General features: G+C 41.5%; 1 protein-coding gene across 4 annotated transcripts in view; it reads left to right on the top strand.

Moving 5' to 3' along the window:
• erbin (erbb2 interacting protein) overlaps positions 1 to 12,998 on the top strand; it is a 111,350-nt gene extending 98,352 nt beyond the window's left edge. For 3 of the 4 annotated variants that reach the window (XM_072658854.1, XM_072658853.1, XM_072658855.1), the window contains 6 exons: positions 1,346 to 1,444; positions 3,473 to 3,529; positions 8,075 to 8,251; positions 8,411 to 8,503; positions 8,969 to 9,043; positions 9,146 to 12,998. In XM_072658854.1, coding sequence (XP_072514955.1) covers positions 1,346 to 1,444; positions 3,473 to 3,529; positions 8,075 to 8,251; positions 8,411 to 8,503; positions 8,969 to 9,043; positions 9,146 to 9,253 — 609 coding nt within the window. In that variant the 3' untranslated portion in view covers positions 9,254 to 12,998. The remainder of the gene's footprint in view (positions 1 to 1,345; positions 1,445 to 3,472; positions 3,530 to 8,074; positions 8,252 to 8,410; positions 8,504 to 8,968; positions 9,044 to 9,145) is intronic. The other variant, XM_072658857.1, reaches the window with a different exon arrangement.
• Positions 12,999 to 17,758: the final 4,760 nt, after the last annotated feature.

Here is a 17,758-nt window from a genome sequence, read left to right as displayed (position 1 = left end):
AAGCCGCATTCACGAGGACCTTTCTGTGTCTGTCAACGGTGCCAGTATCTCTTGCCTTTGATTTCAATAAAAGCAGTGTACAGGCACACACACACACACACCCCAACACACACAGTGTGCAGTGCAAGAGAAGGATTTAATGAATTGATTTACATATCCATTGGAATGTACTCTGATGTAACCATGTGTTGGCCAAGCTGAGACTTTTCACGTTTATGCTGACCAAGATGTAGGAGAAATATTTAGAAGCTGCTGCAAGACATTTCACGGTGAATACAGTGAAGGTTATCAGCAACCTTTTATTTTTATTTTTTTTTGGGGGGGGGGGGTTGTGCTCATGAACATTTAATGTCATCAGTTCACGTCTACAATGAACTAGCAGTATGTTCTGTCGGTATGGATCAGAATGTTCAGAAGTTGGCTCTATCAGGTAAATCTCAAGCTCAGTCCCCGGTGGTGCCACAGCTCTAACCTGGAGCCTCAGTTCTGAATCTCTCAGTTCATAGGTTGGCCCTCACTCTCCCTCTGTGATGCTAGCCAGTGCAGCTGTCTGCTAGATGTCAAGGGAATTGTCCGTTAGCATTCTCCTCAAAGCATGTTCACCTTTCCAGTGAGGTTGCAGTAATGGCATATGTAAACATACAGCGATGTTTCTCAGAGAGAGGACGCCCTAGCCCTTATTCTCCCGCCACGTTTAACATTGCACGCTCTAAAAGCCTAGTTGTGCATTTCTTGAATTCTGAACATATGAACTGTAACACTTCGAGTGGATGTGTACAGCTGTCCATAAGGGGGCGCTCAAAGTGTGATTTGTATTTACAGCAGTGGAGTAGAAGTGAATTACACTCCCCAACTGTAGGGGGAGCCCGGGAGCAAAAAAAACAATTCCTGCCCAGTGCCATTTTAACCCAGATCCAAAGTCCCACTTGATGGTCCACAGTTTTGCTCTGTCTTTGCTCTCTGGGGACACCTGTAGCAAGTATTCAGTGCCTTTCTTGGCTTGGCTTTGGTGTGTTGAGAGCTTGGATTGAGCAGAAATGTGAACAGTCGAAGTACTGCCAGGAGACCCTTTCGGTATATTACAGGGGGTCTGTTTTTGCTTGGTCTCATACTGAATGGACTGATATTAATGCATTAACTGAGTGTTGATAAGTGCATGCCTGTGTTTTCGACTGTTCTGCATGTCTGTGTGTTTTCTTATTAACACACCTAAGCTTACACTAACACCTTGTCTCCTGCATGTTTTCAGCAGACCACACTTGTAATGCATGTTTACTGAAGTGTCCATTGAATGCATGTGTGTATCATCTGTGTTTGTGTATGTGTGTGTGATGTCTTTGCTCAGACTGCCCTGTCTCGGTCTTTGGCCACGCTGTATGGCAGCCAGGGCTCTCTGGCCTTTAGCACTCTAGATGGACGACAGTTTGGAGCCCACGGGCCCAGCGTGAGTATAGCACCAGTGAGACCAAACGCCTCCACTTCCCCTTCCCCAGCCCAGCTCAGTCCAGTACATCCTACCCCGTCCCACCCCTGAGCCTTTCTGCGTGTGTCCGAGTGTCACTCCCAGCCTGGCACGCATGCTCTCAAAGGGCACATCCATCTTCCTTTGACTGATCAATAATTCAAACTGATTTGCTTCTAAATTCTGCACATGGTTATAAATATGCATATCAGCACTGTCGAGCAAAAAGTTTGTATCTCCCTTTTTTCAGTTTTTCACTTTTTCACATCACATGACTCTGAAAGTTGGTCTTCACATTGTGTCAGAATTTGGTGATGATGAATGGACCAATAGAAATGCTCCAAGATGACTTGGAGTAAAGTGTTTTTATATTGGGTTCAATTGAGAGTTAAGAAGATTTATTCCTTCTCCTGTAAAGTTACAGTTTTGGAGATACAAGGTTTATGTGTGACAACAACAATATGTAAATTTGCCACTAATGGCTGAAGTGTAGTATTGTCTGGATTGTATATTACACATATTTAATATTTTGAAAGTAAAACAAAAAGCATACAGCTAAATTGTACTCAGTTGTACACTGCTGCAGGCAGGATTGTAAGCTGATTAGTAATTATTAGTAATAATTAGTAAATTATTAGTAATTTTATTAGTATTAGTTTTATTATTTGACATGTATATTAAGTAGGAAGACAAAAGATAGACTGGATCAAAGAAAGGATCAATCATAGAAATTATATTATTGAATTATTACACCGTGTGGGCAAAAGTATTGATACACCTGCTGATTCAGTTTCTTTAAAAAAGTTTTGATGAGGATTAACTTCCTCTACTGTCCAGAGAAGAAGGCTTGCTACTAGATTTTGGAGGAGCATTGCCGTGAGGATTAGTGAGGTCAAGATCTTTGATGATCACCCCCAACGTGGCCCAGAAGTATTGAATGGATCAACAGTCCCACTGTTCCACAGCTCAATTCTGGGGGGCTTTAGACTCCTCTAACCCACGCCTGCCACTAGGCTGCATGGTGCCCATAGGTTTGTGTTTATCTGCTCCAGAGAGTCCTATTCTATTGGCAGTACTTCTCTACAGGGACTAGACAAGCTGTGTGTGTGTTCATGTGCACATCTGTCAGCAGTGGGTGCAGCTTAAAGTAGATGAATGCATTTATTAGAAGGGGTGTCCACAAACATCTGGACATGTAGTGTATGTGTGGAAATGATTTGAAAGCCTCAGATGAAGAGTTGTTTAGAGAGGTCTTTTATGGAGGGGAAAGGTGAACACTTCTGCTAATATCCAGAATATTTACTGGAATTCTTGATTTCCTCAGTGATGGCTCTTCTTGAGCATCGTCTTTAATGACTTACCCACGCAGACTGACCCTTTGTCTTAACCCTAGTCCTGCTAGTCACCAGCTCTTCAGCACTTCAGTCTCCTCCCGCTCCTCTCTTCCTTTCTTCTGCTCTCTCACTGTTAGCTTTTTAGGAACTATCCTCAGTCTGTTCTGCTTCTGTGCTGATTAAATTTCATGTAATTAAAGCTATTAGAAGCCGCTTAAATGAGGAGTAAGTGCGTATAGCGTGCAGTGTTTTATATGATGGTATATGGGTCCATCTTCTGGGTGAGCGTCCCAACGAGATCTTTTCCTAACCCAGTGATGTTGCGGCCCTGTTGTAATAGAAAATGCTCCCCTTTGCTTCTTTTACTTTGCTTACCCAACACGATTCAGACCTTTCTGTCTTTGAGCTTCCATTCAATCTTGTTCCGAAAATGAAATGCTGTTTTTTTTGCTTGCTTTTTAAATCACGTAGGTTAAACTCTTCACTGGTTGGTGGTTTATAGTGCTTTTTAAGCAGCGTGGTTTTATAGCACTTTGCTTCTTCACTTAGAAGCATCTGCTTTATGGCTATTTATGCTCAGATCAAGTGTGTAGCTGTGTGTGTGTGTGTGTGTGTGTGTGTGTGAGAGAGAATGGTTGGAGTCGTAGTCTTATGTACTGTTATTGTGTGGTTGCAGGACGAGGTCTTCAGCCCTTATGGACAGCAGGGTTATCCCATTGAGACCCACAGAAAAGTAAGTGCACTTTTAAATTAATTAATTAATGAAATGTTACCTGTTATTTAGAAGAACTCTGAGAGGTTACATACTGTCTGTGTAACTTCTCACTATCTCGCCAACCTGATCACCCCTACTATTCACTGTCAAGGACGGTAAATAGAAATAGGGCTGCTTGTCTTGGCTAGCATGGTGTCTGTGAAGGACTAGGCATTATTATTGTTGTCATGAATAGTACTCTTTCTTTATGTGACATCCATACGTGAATCACAGCCATTAAAGGGAACAGTGAAGCACTTGCTGGGGGCTTTTCCTTTCATAATTGCCAGAAAAATAAATTCTATTTTTTAATAAACCTGGAGAAAAAGCATTATCGGTTGATATTTGTGAAAAATGTAGTTACAAATATTCAGTTAAAGGTAATTGTTACTGTCTATGCCGAGTTAAAAGGTGCCTGACTAGTACCGGTACAGTGGGTTTTAGGTCCAGCTATGAGCGGTGTTCACAGGGCTAGATTTTTTTGGGTGTTCCTTTTAACACTTTAAACCTTTTGGCCCGAGGACCCATATAAGACAACTGATACCACACTGGGACCGAAGCGGAAACAACTGCTACAGTTTTTGTAGGGAGAGCGCTGTTCCACTGGATACTCCCACATTAACAGTGCATGGCTGATCAACAGGAGAGAGAAGGGTTCTAGTCTCAGCGGTGGAGAAATATTGATTGTGTATATAGACAATAGACAGTAGACAGTAGAGGTTGGCAGAGAGGGAGTTTGAGTCGCTGAACATGAAGAACGAGTGACTAAACTACAGGAATAGTTTGTTATGGTGCTGTATTATTATTCTTTTTTTATTTTTTATATTGATGTCTGTGGAAAGTGAAAGTGACTGGTGAACTCACCAGGACCACAGAGCTCCGATTGGTCCCCCTGGCAAATAGCACATCTGGACAGCACAGAAAATTCAACCAGCTCAGATAAAACAGTTTCAGTTTCAGACTGAATATGAAGGACTGCGATAATGTGTGTGTGTGTGTGTGTGTGTGTGTGTGTGTGTGTGTGTGTGTGTGTGTGTGTGTGTGTGTTTTGTATAAACATGTTTTCATTGTTAATAAGCCTAAACTCAATACAGAGTTTAGGCAAACGTACTGACATGCATTTTCATCCTGTGGCGACCTAGCTCAGGCTTGGGTCATGACCCCTAGTTTAAGAAACAGATTTTTCTATATATTTGCTGATATCATGTGCAAAAGTTTAGATACTGCACAAAGTCAGTTAGTAACACCACCTTTTATTAGAAACCTCAGGAATATTTGCCTGTAGATATCCAGGGGTCATCTTGCCACTCAGCTCTATATATATATATATCTCATGATCTCATGATGCCAGTGCACTATATCTAGCAAACAGATCTTTCTGCCCAGCTCTCTGAACACTGATAGAGAGATGGATGGAGATATTGACCCTGAGATGCTCCAGCAGTGATTAATTAGCTCTAATTAATGAGCAGCATTAAAAAAAAAAAAGGAGAGAGAGAGATTAGTGCTGAGTTGTTCTCTCCTGAGAGCATCCTGAGCCTCCTCAGGGCCTGCACTTCTGAGCTGCTCTCCTGCTGACAGGAATAGCAGGCTTCTCTGCTGATTGAAAAGAAAAACAAGGTTAGATGATAAATATTTTATGCAGTTTTTTTTCTGGGTTTTTTTGTTGTTTGTTTGTTTTGGAGCTGTTCTAACTCCTAGTGGAGGAAAACTTCTGCCGAAATGAATCCCTTTATTAATCCCTAAGGAAATGAGACATTTTAGTGGGATGCAATGGGTATTTAAAGTGATCTGTGTCTGCAGCACATGCTAGTAATGCTGTTTTCTTCTGAATGTGACGCGGCTTAGATTCTGTGCTGGAATTTGTGACGTCTGTGCTGCATCTCCATGCGTGGAGTGTTTTACCAGAGTCCCTTCTGCCCTCTGGTGTCAGGCAGTGCAACTGCATTGCCCCCAGTTAATCTGGATCACTGTAGCTGTAGAGTCTTCATCCATTGCACAACTTTACATTACATTATGTTGCATTATTTTCTCTACTCTAACGCACCTGTTACAGCTCATCCACAGTTAGATAACTGGTTTAGGCTGTGATAGGCTGTTTAAGGGGGGGTGATTGTGGATCGTGTTTTATGAATCATTCAAAACCAGCCAACTGTACCTCTCATCCCGTCAGATGCCATTGTAGTTCGTTTTTCATTAGTGCAGGACAACTTTGCTAAAAGCAATGTAGCTCCACTTTGTGTACACTATATGTCCAAATTTTTGTGGACACCCCTTTTAACGATTGCATTCGCTACTTTGAGTTAAACCCATTGCTCACACAGCTGTGCAAATGCACACGCATAGCTGATCTAGTTCCTGTTGAAAAGTATTGCCAATAGAAAAGGACTCCCTGTAAAGGACCCCCCCCCCCCAGCATTGGGAACTGTATTTCCTGGAATGTCCAAAATTGTTCTTGCTCCAGAATAATCAGTCTTCCCTGGACAATAGAGATTGATTGATTTCAGATGAATGAATGAGCAGGTGTCACAATACTTTTGTCCATATAATGTATATCTGTTTTATAGAAGATTCAGCACCAGGGGACTCACTCACAATGACTTTCCTGCTTACAATACAAGCCCAATAATAATTGCTGAAAAAAGGGTTAGATGCATGACCATCTGCGAGGAAAGTACCTCCAAGTCCAAGTCCTGTATCCACCCTCATTTGACTTACTAAAAGGCAAATCAAGCTCTATTGATTTGCTCTTTAAGGAATTAAAAGAGGTTTCTGCTCACTCAGACTGAAAGAATGCTCCAGCTGATCATAAAACTCTTGATCTTTCACTGTGATCTGTCCACATTATGGGAGATGGCCAGTAAAACCAAAGCCACAATCTAATAGATGTTAGAGTGTTATCATGGATTCTCCCGGCTGCCAGAGGCGTCTGCTAATATTGCGACTGTGGAGAGATGATGACTCAGAGGATTCAACAGCAGGCCCACTTCAACCCATAGCCTGTAAATCTTTATCTGTAAAAAGCCTCAGTCGGCCTCTGTGGGCCTGCCCCAAGCCAAGGAGTGTAGTGCTCAGAAAGAGCCTAAATGTGGCTTGTTATGGTTTTATGATCAATTGTGGTCATTTTAAAGTGATGATTCTTATCAGTCCGTTGATTTATTCTTGTTTGGTTTTATATTTATGTTTATATCGCCAGTCACTACAGGCAAATGCCTCATCCCATCATTTCATCAAGTTGTCATACATCTGACCATCTATTATCTTGTTCCGTATACAAAACCCAGTGAACCCACAACCAGGACGCTTTACAAATACGGTTTGATGTTGACTGTTGGCTTCAGCATGTTCAGACAAATACCTCTTAAGTTACATAATCACCAGTGTGAATTTGAGGGTGGGTAATCTTCAAAAGCCTTCCTCAAGGGGAGAAAACAGGCATATTACACCCTAATAATATTTGGACTGGCTTGAGAACATAATGCTGGTGGAAAGAGCTTTAATCAAGTGTGGAATTCAGAGGCGAACCCAAATATACCACGAGAAAATTATACCAGTGCCTGCCCCAACCCACAGCTCCAGTTTCAGTATCCACCTTGACTGCAGATCATGATCATGGCTATAGTCCATTAAAATTTTGGTTAAGCTCAACATAATTCTGCCTGACCCCAACAGTAGACAATAAAATTCTGCCTGACCCCAACAGTAGACAATAAAATTCTGCCTGACCCCAACAGTAGACCATAAAATTCTGTCTGAACCTGACTGTAGACCATAAAATTCTGTCTGAACCTGACTGTAGACCATAAAATTCTGTCTGATCCTAATCGTAGACTGTAAAATTCTGTCTGATCCTAACAGTAGACCGTAAAATTCTGTCTGAACCTGACCGTAGACCGTAAAATTCTGCCTGATCCTAACCGTAAACCGTAAAATTCTTCTTGACCCTAACTGTAGACCGTAAAATTCTTCTTGACCCTGACTGTAGACCGTAAAATTCTGCCTGAACCTGACTGTAGACCGTAAAATTCTGCATGATCCTAACTGTAGACTGTAAAATTCTTCCTGAACCTGACTGTAAACTATAAATTTCTTCCTGACCCTAACTGTAGACCGTAAAATTCTGCCTGAACCTGACTGTAGACCGTAAAATTCTGCCTGATCCTAATCGTAGACGGTAAAATTCTGCCTGATCCTAACAGTAGACTGTAAAATTCTGTCTGAACCTGACTGTAGGACTGTAAAATTCTGCCTGAACCTAACCGTAGACTGTAAAATTCTGCCTGATCCTAACCGTAGACTGTAAAATTCTACCTGAACCCGACTGTAGACCATAACATTCTGCCTGATCCTAACTATAGACTACAAAAGTCTGCCTGAACCAGACTGTAGCCTGAAAAGTTGACAAGTGTTTGAGAAGTTGTGTCCCAACCCGAGATGAATGGTCAGGTCTGATTCAAACGGTCATTTAAAGCTCCAGCTCTGGTCCAGCTCTTGATGGCTTCTGTCTGTCTGTCTTGTCTTTAGGTGCCTTTGATGAACGGTCAGATGTGTCCTCCTCCGGTCCGACCCCAGATGAGCTGTTCCCAGGCACAGATGGCCCGTCATCCGTCCAGAGAGCAGCTCATAGACTACTTGATGCTCAAAGTGTCCCAACAGCCTCCGGGACCACCACGCCACCCTCATGAGTCTTTGCCACAGGAGGTAAGCACCAGATAGCTGCTGTTCCAGTCGCAGAACAGACAAATAAGAGCTATGATGAGCAGTGATGTGGGTGTAGGACAGTGTGATCTGAAGATCATTAAAAGATGCAACAGATGGGGTTGTGGTTGTGAAGCTGATGTGACTGTGTGATGTGTTCAGATGCATGTGAAGATTGAGAAGAATCCTGAGCTGGGCTTCAGCATATCAGGAGGAGTGGGAGGACGGGGGAATCCTTTCCGCCCTGATGATAATGTGAGTGTCTCTCACTTTCATTTTTAAATGAATGACCCTGCTGCTGTTCTTCATCTACACCAGTGCTGACTCTGGGCCAATCCGATTTTTTTATTTCTGTAAATATTACCGCTCCACAACTTGGATGAAACAGGCCGTTAATAAACACTGTTTAACAGCAGTAAAATCACTGTATTTAAGGGACTATTTAAGGTAGAATGGAGAGTTAAAATTAGGAGCCAACTTTAGCTTTTGCTAACTGGTAACCTCAGCTCACTTATCAGCTCAAATAAAGCTCTGTTTTATTTTGCTTTAAAAGCTGATACCTGATTCAATCAAATTCCTGGATCAGCATAGATCTCGATCTACTGGGTGTCCCTACTTAAGACACTATTTTGTTTTGGCTTCTGTACAGTTACAATATTACATTTCTAATAAATCAATTCTCAGTATTGTTAATAGTGTTTACGTTTCCTGTTTCATTAGGGCATATTTGTGACAAGAGTTCAGCCGGAAGGACCTGCTTCAAAGCTTCTCCAGCCTGGAGATAAAATCATCCAGGTACGTCTGAAACACTTTGACACCTACTAGAACATGTTTTTACTACAAATGTGATCTGCCTGCGATGTTCTAAACGTTATCCTATCTCCATCCTCTTTGCAGGCGAATGGATATAACTTTGTGAATATCGATCATGGAAACGCTGTGTCCCTCCTGAAGAACTTCCCCAGCACCGTGGACCTGATCATCATCAGAGATTTGGCAGCATAGGAATTCCATTGGAAGACACAACCGTCTGAATGTTCACTCCATTATTTTCGGACATGGAGGAGCTGGATTGATGTATAGGTGATTGGAACTGCTGGAAGGAAGGAAGGAAAGAAGGACCTCAGCTTTGGTGAAAACAGGGCAAAACCACTTGTGGCAAGTGGACAGAAGACAATGTCTGGGAGCGTGCGTGTGTGTGTCTGTGTGTTTGAAGTAACTACAACAAAGGAGCCTTCACTGTGGGATAGCCTGTTGGTTTAGTCCAACATGGACAAGAAAACTGTGCTTTTTGTAGAAACTTTTTTTTTAATCAATCTCCATAGAGTTAGTTCACCATAGTAGAAGATTAACTGTAGCTGACCATTAGGGGGCAGGGCTCCCTGTCTGCTGACATCAGTATGCCTTTCATTTTTATTTTTTAATCATGTTTTACTTCCTTCCTTCATTTTTCTTATTTAAGAGATTTTAAAAACCACTCCTCTGACCTGTGAGATTTTTTGTTTTTAAACTGGAGGTCAATGCTACGTGCTTAATGTGGATTTTCGAATGTAGAACTGGCGTGCGCTTAGGCCTGGGTGGTGGATTCAGTGTCTCACACACAGCCACTGGGTTCCTGGTAGTTGCTGCTTGACACTTTAGTCTTTTCAACTTCACAGGAACCTTTCCTTAGCTCAGCCTCTTCTATTTGCACCCTTAGCTTGATTTAGAACCACCTCCCCCCAACACCATCACCACCCCTTCCCAAACTCATTCCCCCACAGCGACAGTGAACCCACTGCCTGATCCTTTAGAGAAACCTCCACCTGAGACATTATTAACCGAGGCGCTGTGTCTGCTAGGACGTGCTGAAGGGCCCTCTGTATGTCTGACATGGACTGGAACGTGGTGGAGAACTTCCATGAAGGTTTCGGAAGAGTTGAGGCTGCAGGGCCTACAGTTGGCCTTTTGTATTTTGGACTGGACACAGGTGGACACACGAGACAGTGTGGACCGATAAGTTAACCAAAGCTTGTGAGGAGACTTGTAGCCGGGTGGTAGGGTACTGCTGGGATGGACAAAGGCCTTTTTCTGGGGCAGGCTCGGCCAAAAGGTGGCCTGCATTTTCCTGTGCCGGAGCAGCTCGGGCCAGTTTCAGCAACTGTCGTCTTGTTGCTGTTTTGGAGGGTTCCTCTGCCCCAGAGCGAGGAACCTGATCCTAGGACAGCACTCTGGAGCTATTTTAGTGGACGCTGGCCCTAAACCTAAAGGGCTTCCTGTAGAACCACCCTCGAAACTGACCTTTGGAAAGGGTTTCTCACCTGGAATTGACACACGGTTTGCCTTTCTATAAGCATCACCTTCCCAAGCATCGTGCAGAGCTCTTCTCTCTTTTATTTTCTTTTACAGTTTTAATGATGAACAGTTTTTCGCTTCATGGGGAGTTCTGACACAGGCATCACAGGATGGAGAAGAAAAGAAGGACTTGTCAAGTGCCAACAGACCCTGAGCTGTCTGGAATTGAAGGGGGGGGTTGTCACCTTTTTTTTTTTTTTTTTCTTTTTCTTTTTTGGATCCACAGCAATACTCACTGATCCACACAACGTGTGCAGTGCTTACGATGGGACATGTTTGAGAGAGCAATAGCAAGAAGTTCTATTCTTATTTTTCAGAGAGTTGTCAGATTGCATTGTTTCTTTTTTTTTTTTTTAAGAGTTGAAAAAAAAACTGAAAAAAGAAGAATCCCTTTTAGTACTCCTTGATTGTGATAGAGCATTTTATATTGTAAATCTTTTAGAAGAGAAACCATAGGAAATGGCATTTTGAGTATTTTACATAGATGTTCTTTAATGCATATGTTAAAGCTGAATGCCCTGCACTCACTGCCCCCCACCCCAATGCGATTGCATCGCCGGCTCCACAAACGGCCTGCTGAGTTGACATTATTAACTGTCTCCCATGTTGAGTGGATTCAAATGCTTAACCTTCTTCACTGGCAGAATGATTCGCTGGGCTGCAAAGACTCAAACAGTCAATAGTTGCAGTATCTTTGGTAACATTAGACATTAAACTCTGCAGCTCCAGCTGAAAGGCTTTTCAAAGGCCTTTTTGTACACAGGCCTGTATGTACACTCACACACACGGGGGGGAAAAAAAAGAATGACCAACTGTTTGATTGTTGTACTGTGTGAATTACTTGCATGGAATCACTCCCTAGATGATGATGATGATGATGATGATTATTATAATTATTGCTGTTATTATTTTTATTTTTACATTTTCTGGCTGTAATCTTCATTGTTGTAGGCGTCTACATGAACTTTAAGTTATCAGATTCACCTATACTGATACACGTGACGAGCCCATCAGTGTACTGAAATTTTATATTCATAGAAGGAAGCACTGATGTTTTTTTGTTGTATAAGAGAACCTGTACTAAAACTGAAATTAAATTAAATTGATTAGTCTAACGATTTTAATTAGAATCACACTGTCCTTTTTTTTGCACACAATTGAAAAAAAAATGGCACTGACACCAAAATATTACATAACAAAAACTCAAAAACTGATCCTAAGGCCGTTTTCACACCTGTACTTTTTTAGTCCTGTTAATTTGGACTCTTGGTGCGACTCGTTCAGGCAGGTTGTTTGAACACCATAAAAAACGACAGACTAAAAGGACTGCAGCGAGACCCTTGAGAATGTGATCTGACCTTGAGCCGACCCAACTTTCTTTAACTCAAGTTTGAGCTAAACTGCTTCTATAGCCAGTTTAACCTGGGATATACTGCCCAGAGAAATGACTACAGCTGCGAACAGATGGCACTTCTGAAGTTGCTCCATATTGAACTGCACAGAAATCTGCACTAGTCCAGAACACCCGGGCTGGACAGGTCTGACCAATAAGCAGAGAGTTTCATGTTTTGGTGCCTGTGTGAAAACAACGCGAACCAAGGGGAAATCGCTCCAGCTCAGAAACTCCTTAACTGATTCGGACCAGAGCGACCAACTGTAGGTGTAAAAACGAGCCTAGTAAGGTAAATTAGGCCGTTAACACTGCGTAGTGTTTACCCACCCTAGCTTTATTACTACTTTCAGACAGAGCCCCTGGCCTCAATCTGAACAACTAATTCTCACACAATGAATACTTCAGAGTAGAGTCTGGATTTGTTTTTTTTTACTCAGCGTTTGAAGAGATGATTGATTTTGTTGGCACGATGTGTATAGATAGATGTATTTAGCACTGTGTTTTCTTATTCTGTCCTGAATCAGTCGAATGAAGACCCTTTGATTGTCACACCTTTTATTATTATCAGTAAAGGAATTCTGACGAAAAGTACAGACAATCGAATCGGGGGTTGAAACGTAAAGCTGATTGTTTTTGCCATATCAAAGAAAAGAGCAACTGGTCGTCGTCTATTTCTTCTTTTTTTGGGGGGGGGTTCTTGGTTTCTTTTATTCTCCCACGTTTGTCTATTTATTTAGCAAACCTTTCTTCAACTTTCTGCAGATTGCTAATCAGCATGTACATACTTTTTAAACCCGGTTTGAGTTAGCCACAGCGTTAGTGACCTTAGTTTATACCAACCAGCAATAAATAGCATCACAGCGACCCTTTTTAATGTAAAGCTATGTGAAAGGTTTCTCTGAAAGCAGCTACAAACGAGATGATTGGTATGCATTTATTCTACATTCCAGATTTTTTGTATATAATTTTAGCTTCCATGGTATCCTGTGGAAAAATCAGAAATAAACGAATGGTCTTTCAGAAGCTGGTCTGCGTCTTATTTGTGTTGGGAATTTCTGGGAAGTTTTCCTTTCGCATTTGTGCTTGAAGACTAGTAAAGGGTGTTTTGCTGCGTACAGTAGCTGGTATCTACTGGAATTTACAGAGGTGATAAGGGTCACCCCAGGCTGGGAAGTTGCCAGGGTGAATTCCGTCCCCTTCAGATGTATTGTAGTCTTGCTGAGGACAAGCCATGTGACCACCGGGGGTCATTTGTGGTTAGCCGAAAGCACAGACCTGAAAATATGGACCAGGTTTTGGAAGGTCAGGACAATGACCACATGTCCACAGACATGCATCTGGCCCCATGCTTGTTTGTGACCCCTGCTTGGGTCGTTGTCACATTAATCACACTGCAGAAAACACTATGTGTGAGAGCAGGTCAAGGCACACTATATGAACAAAAGTATTGGGACACCTGCTTATTCTTTTGTTCTTCTAATGGCAAGGATGTTCGAGTGTATCGACATTTAGTTAATGAAGGCTTTCTACTACATTTTGGAGCATTGCTGTGAGGATTTGATTGCATTCAGCAATGAAATTACAAGATGTTGGAACAATCACCTCCCCATCCATCATTCCAGAGAACACTGTCCCACTGCTCCACAGCTCAGTGCTGAAGGGCTTTAAACCCCTCTAGCCCACACCTGGCATTAGGCAGCATGGTGTCTCTAGCTATGGTCGTATTCTATTGGCCGTACTTCTCCACCGCGACTAGACCAGCTGTGTGTGCATTTGCACATCTGTGTCAGCAATCGGTGTAGCTTAAAGTAACTAACGCACTCCTTAGAAGGGGTGTCCACAAACTTCTGACACATAGTGTGTAATAACATTTAACAGAGTTTCGGTAGGCGGGTCTTTGTTTCTAATTGTATTGAGCCATACAACTCACCCCATTCTGCCTAATCCCCAACTACTGTTACCAGGAACAGCCAGTATCTCTCGATCAGCCCCTGAGAGTGAACGGACTGATGAAAGGAAGGAAGGTGGACGTTAACACACAGACAACCTTAGCTCACTGTAATTGCTGTAATTGCTTCAGAACAGATGAATGGACTGTGTGAAGTGCTCGGCTCCTCAGTTCCTCCACACACGTTGTGCCTTCTGAACTTTAATGAACCTTTCTGAGCTTCCACCCAAGGTCAGAGTTTGTGTGCAGTATTGGGCCGAGGGAAAAGTGGCTAGACGTGTGCCCACTGGTGGAAACAGACAGTCAGCTTGTTCTCTCTAATGTATTGAGAAACTGTCTGTGGTTTCTAGGTCCACATAGCCACTGCATAGCCCCCCCCCCCACACACACACACGCACACTCCTTTTACACAGAGAGCCGTGTTGAGTACTAGAAAACATTCTGCTCAGGTGTTTTCTAGTAATCCATTTGGTAAGAGGCCCCGTGCTGTTTGTGATTGAAGGCTACGTTGCTAGGCTGGGCATAAAGCAGGAGCAGGCTGGCAGAGTGGCTAGCTGGCAGAGTGGCTCACTGGCAGAGTGGCTCGCTCACATGAGGTGTGTGGACAGTCTGTCTCATATCAAGTTCTTCCCCTATATTTAACTCTGAGGGAAGTGGATCACGGAGGCTTCAAAACAACCTCATTCAGCCAGTTGTCATTGTAAAATGAAAGGGCACTAAAATGACAGCAGATCACTATTTACATCAGTTTTGTTTGTTTGTGAAGATTAATAATAACAAATAAATAAATTTTTTACCCAATTTTCCTCCACAATTTTAGATGAGCCAGTTACCCAACCCGCTAGTTAGTACTCTCCCCTATCACATGTAATGCTCCCGACACTGGGAGGGTGAGTACGGACACATGCCTCCTCCAATACGCCTATACACAGCATCACGCTGCAACGATGAGGGGATGGAGCAAGGCCAATTGTGCTCTCTCTGGCTCCGGATGGTGCTGACAGGCAGCGTGACCCAGGAGCACCTTAGTGGCAGCACCTTAGTTTGCTGGACCATTTGGAGCCACTATAGTGTTTTAACTATTTCGCCCCATTTTAACACCGTGCTTAAAGCTGTGCTTTTTTATGAAAATAAGAAATGATATGTCTGAATTATTATCATAACATAACATCATAAGTCAAAAAGATCACATAAAGGTACCACAGTTATTAAGAAGAAGCCCCCAGGAGTGTTAATCAGTTATTGGGTTAACAGTTCTAGCTTTTAACGTTAGTATAAGTTGATTAAATTTGGGTTAAGCAGCATTGAAATGGACGTTAATGAGGAGAATATAATAATAATACACTCAACATAACAGTGTAGTGACTGATGCCCTACAGTGCTACAACATTTAGGCCTTAAACTAGGCCTTCACAAAGCTAATGGACTTTACAGGCCATGTATCCAAATCTAGCACAATATAACTCAGTACAGAACATAGAACCTGGTGCAAAACAACAAGAGTAACACTAATAAATAAGTGTATAAGTAGACGCCAAGCTGACTGAGTCCACAGAGTGAATGTAGGTAATACACACAGAGCTGTTAATACACATACAGTCCAGTCAGTTAGTGTAGTTTCATCAGAATTAACTACAGAACTTCTACACGTGACCGTCATTTCTAACACAAGTACAGTGAAGTAGTATTGGACAGTTCTACAGTGACTTTAAACACAAACAAATCCCATCACAGTGTAACGTAGGCAGTCCTGGACATGCTGGACTGGTCAAAGTGCAAGTTTCAGTACACTGGCAAAGTGGGAGTCGGCTGGGCTGCATGTATTGAACAGACAACATTGTGAAAGTCTGAACGGGAAACGGGAAGAGGCTCCCAGACTCAGACAAACTCAGTCAGTTTCAGCAGTTTGAGGACGTGGCCATTTCACAGTTACTGTGGAGGAAGGTGGACTGCACTGGTGAACTGATTTTCTGTTTATAAAAAGTTCAGTGTAGGTGGATTTTGTGCTGGGGATTCATGATCAAACCATATTAGATAAAATACAATTACATGTCTGATAACGTCATTTGCACATTTTAATTCACAATCGAATTCATTTCGAGCTCATTTTCTTAGCTAAAAAAAAGAAATATGATATGAATAGTGCGGTTTACTTGATTTTGTATTTTAGATTTGTGCTCAGGCAAAATCAGAAGTTGTCCTGACCTAAAGAAATGTAAACAATCACAATGAGACATTAATCAGACCTGCTATCAGACCTGCTGACTGCTCAGCAGCTCATAAACTCTGAAAGAGGACTGTTAAGATTTACATCACTGTGAATGTATAGGGCCTTGATCAACGCAGGCTGGAGCTGGTTGAGTAAATGGTTTCCCTGAAAGGGCACTGGCTGTTCCAGGGTCAAGTGACCTTGTGGTGGCATTTGAAGAGGCCTCTGGGGTGGGCCTGCAGTTCACTGAGAAACCAAAGAACTGGACTGAAAACAAACAAAACCAAACAAGCTCTGATGGCGATGCTTAAAGCCTGTAGTTTGAGTGACTTCTCAAGCCTGTAGAGTTTAACTTGCACTGGTTTCTAATGTCATGATCAATGTGTCAGAAACTAGGAGGTACTTAAGCAATTGTGGCTCCTGAAAGTATCAGTCAGCTGGCAAATGGGTTTAAATGTTTTTGAGCATCACTTCTTGAATTATTTACATTTTACTGGATAAATAAAATAAACTGAAGTGAATGAACTGAAGTTAGAAAATACTATTATAGTCCAGTGATTATTTTGGAATAGTAATACTGTAGTATGGTCAGCATAGTTTTGGTAGGTGGATCTATTTGGAGTTATGGAATTCAATTTTAGGCCCAGGTTTTTTAGTTTGGTAACTATACAACTGACCTTGCTCGACCTTTTGTCGTCAGGAACCGAGGTTTTGTCTTATTCAGCCAACAAGAGTGAGTGTAATGATGAAAGGAGGATTTCTTTACTGTCTGGTAAAATACTAGTTTAAAAACTAGAGGTAAAAAACTTTTTTCTGTCTATTAATAAAGTGATTTGACATTTTCTATTTTAAATCAAATCAAATCAAATTTTATTTGTCACATACATAGTAATGACACAGTATAACTTGCAGTGAAATGCTTTTTTGACAGTCTTTCAAAGCTATTCAATAAAGATCTAAATTTAAACTAAACCTTAACTTAATAAAATATAGTGCAAAAGTGCAAAATTTTTTTTAAATAAATAAAATAAAAGTTACATTTAAGTTAAATTTAAGTTAAAAAATAAAATATGGAAATATAAGAAGCAAAAAAATACAGATATATATATACAGACACGCACTATTCCATCTGTATTTTTTTTTTTGCTTTTTTTATGTGACAAATAAAATTTGATTTGATTTTATTTAAAATAGAAAATGTCAAATCACTTTATTTATTATATATATATATATATATATATATATATATATATATATATATATATATATATACATATTTATCTGTATGTGAGTGTATGTGTGAGTTAAAAAGAAAGTAGTCGAGTAGATAGTTGTGTATTGTAGTGAGTGAGGGTCCAGTTTGTGTATGTAGATAATGTTCTACTTTAATGTTCTACTTTAAAGTTCTACTTTCTGTAAGAAGGAGGTGCTTAATCACTGTTAGTTTTACTTTTGCTGTATTAAATATTAATACAGGAGGAAAAAAAGGGGAAAACAAGCTGAAGTTGTTTTCGTACAGTAAGCTTGACCCCGCCCCTAAACTGCCCGACAACCAATCAAAGCGCAAACACCCGTGATGCACAAGCCCCGCCCCTCTCCCTAAAGAAAGCAACAAACAGGCAGCGA

The sequence above is a fragment of the Salminus brasiliensis genome, chromosome 16, assembly GCF_030463535.1.
Source record: "Salminus brasiliensis chromosome 16, fSalBra1.hap2, whole genome shotgun sequence".
NCBI lineage: Eukaryota > Metazoa > Chordata > Actinopteri > Characiformes > Bryconidae > Salminus > Salminus brasiliensis.
Note: the sequence above shows the minus strand (reverse complement) of the source record. Positions and strands in the feature narration are given on the sequence as shown.